General features: G+C 48.1%; 1 protein-coding gene across 1 annotated transcript in view; it reads right to left on the reverse strand.

Annotated features, from left to right (window-relative positions):
- Nucleotides 1-708: 708 nt before the first annotated feature.
- Nucleotides 709-2,056, reverse strand: part of LOC107104652 (tumor necrosis factor alpha-induced protein 2-like) — an 8,796-nt gene continuing 7,448 nt past the window's right edge. The window contains exon 6 of the mRNA XM_015404696.1: nt 709-1,153. Within this exon, the coding sequence (XP_015260182.1) occupies nt 943-1,153 (211 nt within the window). The 3' untranslated portion in view covers nt 709-942. The remainder of the gene's footprint in view (nt 1,154-2,056) is intronic.

A 2,056-nucleotide genomic window follows, 5' to 3' on the forward strand; every position in this document is an offset into this window, starting at 1 on the left:
TTCTGATCCAGAAAACAATTCTGATCCAGAGAACGGAACTGATCCAGAGAACGGAACTAATCAAGAGAACAGTTCCGATCCAGAGAACGGAACTGATCCAGAGAACAGTTCCAATCCAGAGAACGGAACTGATCCAGAGAACAGTTCCGATCCAGATAACAGTTTCGATCCAGAGAACAGTTCTGATCCAGAGAATAGTTCTGTCCCAGAGAACAGTTCGGATCCAGAGAATAGTTCGGATCCAGAGAACGGAACTGATCCAGAGAACGGAACTGATCCAGAGAACAGTTCTGATCCAGAGAACGGAACTGATCCAGAGAACAGAACTGATCCAGAGAACGGAACTGATCCAGACAGTACCGATCCAGAGAACAGTTCCGATCCAGGGAACAGTTTCGATCCAGAGAACAGTTCTGATCCAGAGAACAGGTCCGATCCAGAGAACAGTTTCGATCCAGAGAACAGTTCTGACCCAGAGAACAGTTCCAATCCAGAGAACGGAAATTATCCAGAGAACAGTTCCAAAACAGAGAACAGTTCTGATCCAGAGAATAGTTCCGATCCACAGAACAGTTTCGATCCAGAAGACAGTTCTGATCCAGAGAACAGTTTCGATCCAGAAGACAGTTCTGATCCAGAGAACAGTTCTGATCCAGAGAACAGTTCGGATCCAGAGAACAGTTTTGATCCAGAAGACAGTTCACAGTTTCGATCCAGAAGACAGTTCTGATCTACAGAACAGTTCCCAGAGGTTCTGTGGAACTTTGGGTCCAGGAACGCAGATTAACATCAAGAAGTTACAGCTACCTCTGCTAACATGCGACGCTAAGTAGAAGCAACAGCTAGCTCTGCTAACATGCGACGCTAAGTAGAAGCAACATTTAGTTCTGCCAACATGCTACGGTAACTAAAAGCTATAGCTACCTCTGCTAACATGCTAAGCTAAGTAGCAGCTACAGGACTTTTACTCTTGACCCGCATTTGGTTGATCTTATTATTGATCCATTTGACTTTGACCCGGGAGAAGAACGCAGGGCTCTGATTGGCTGAGGCCTGAGGGGGGCGGTTCTCCTCCACGCTGGCTCTGATGGATCGAATGTCCAAAGCTGACAGGCCAAACTTCAGGGACAGCAGCGCCGAGACGTGAGCGTCACTGAGGAGAGAAAACCAGACACCAGGTCACCACAGAACTTCCAGCAGACCTTCTTACCAACATCAGGTCCTCCTCCTTCTGACCAACCCGAAGCTCCAACAGGGAGCAGAAGCCGCAGCTCTGAGATTATCTCTGTGGAACATCAGGAACCAGAATGGACGAGAAGGTTTCTAACATCTAAGAAGGTCCAGGAAGCAGCTCCTGGGAAAGATGCCTCCACCAATGCAGAGCTTGTTCACCGCTGGCGGCAGACGGGTGTGAGAAACCTGCAGAGTGCCAAGGTGAGAAGATCCTGGCTTCTAATCAGTTCTGTAGAACCTCAGCCGGTCCTCCATCTGCTGCCGCTGTGAGCAGATCATCTGTAGAGATCGGATCAGAACCATGTGGCGATAAAAATGTGACACTGAAAGAGCTTCAGCATCAGGACACTGGACGTTTGGACTGGTGGAGGAACCTCCTGGGCCTGAGGGCCAGAATGGCTCAGAACAGGACATGGTTCATCTGTAGGTGTTCTAGGCTCAGGGTAAGATGGTGGCTGCATCATGCTGTGGGGTCCAAGGTGGACTATGAGGTCCTATGTGGTTCTGTGATCAGTTATGTTAGAACAGGCAGCTCAGTCTTTTCTAATTTTTCTAGGTCTGAGCTGCTGCTCATGGCTCTGATGGCCCATCTAATTGCTAATTTCCTTCACCTGCCTAACTCTGCCTGGTTTCCAATTACCACTCATCTAATCCACCTGCTCCTGCCTCTTTTATAACCAGCTCAGTCCCAGCTATCAGGGCCAGATCATTCAGATCATTGATGTTGTTCCTGATGCCATAGTTTGAGGGTCGGCAACCCGTTTAGCGTACCGCTTGCGGAAAAATTCCTTATGTTTTCTAATGATGTAAATATTTGTATATT

This window comes from Cyprinodon variegatus, unplaced genomic scaffold, assembly GCF_000732505.1.
Source record: "Cyprinodon variegatus isolate N-32 unplaced genomic scaffold, C_variegatus-1.0 Scaffold1832, whole genome shotgun sequence".
Taxonomy (NCBI): Eukaryota; Metazoa; Chordata; class Actinopteri; order Cyprinodontiformes; family Cyprinodontidae; genus Cyprinodon; species Cyprinodon variegatus.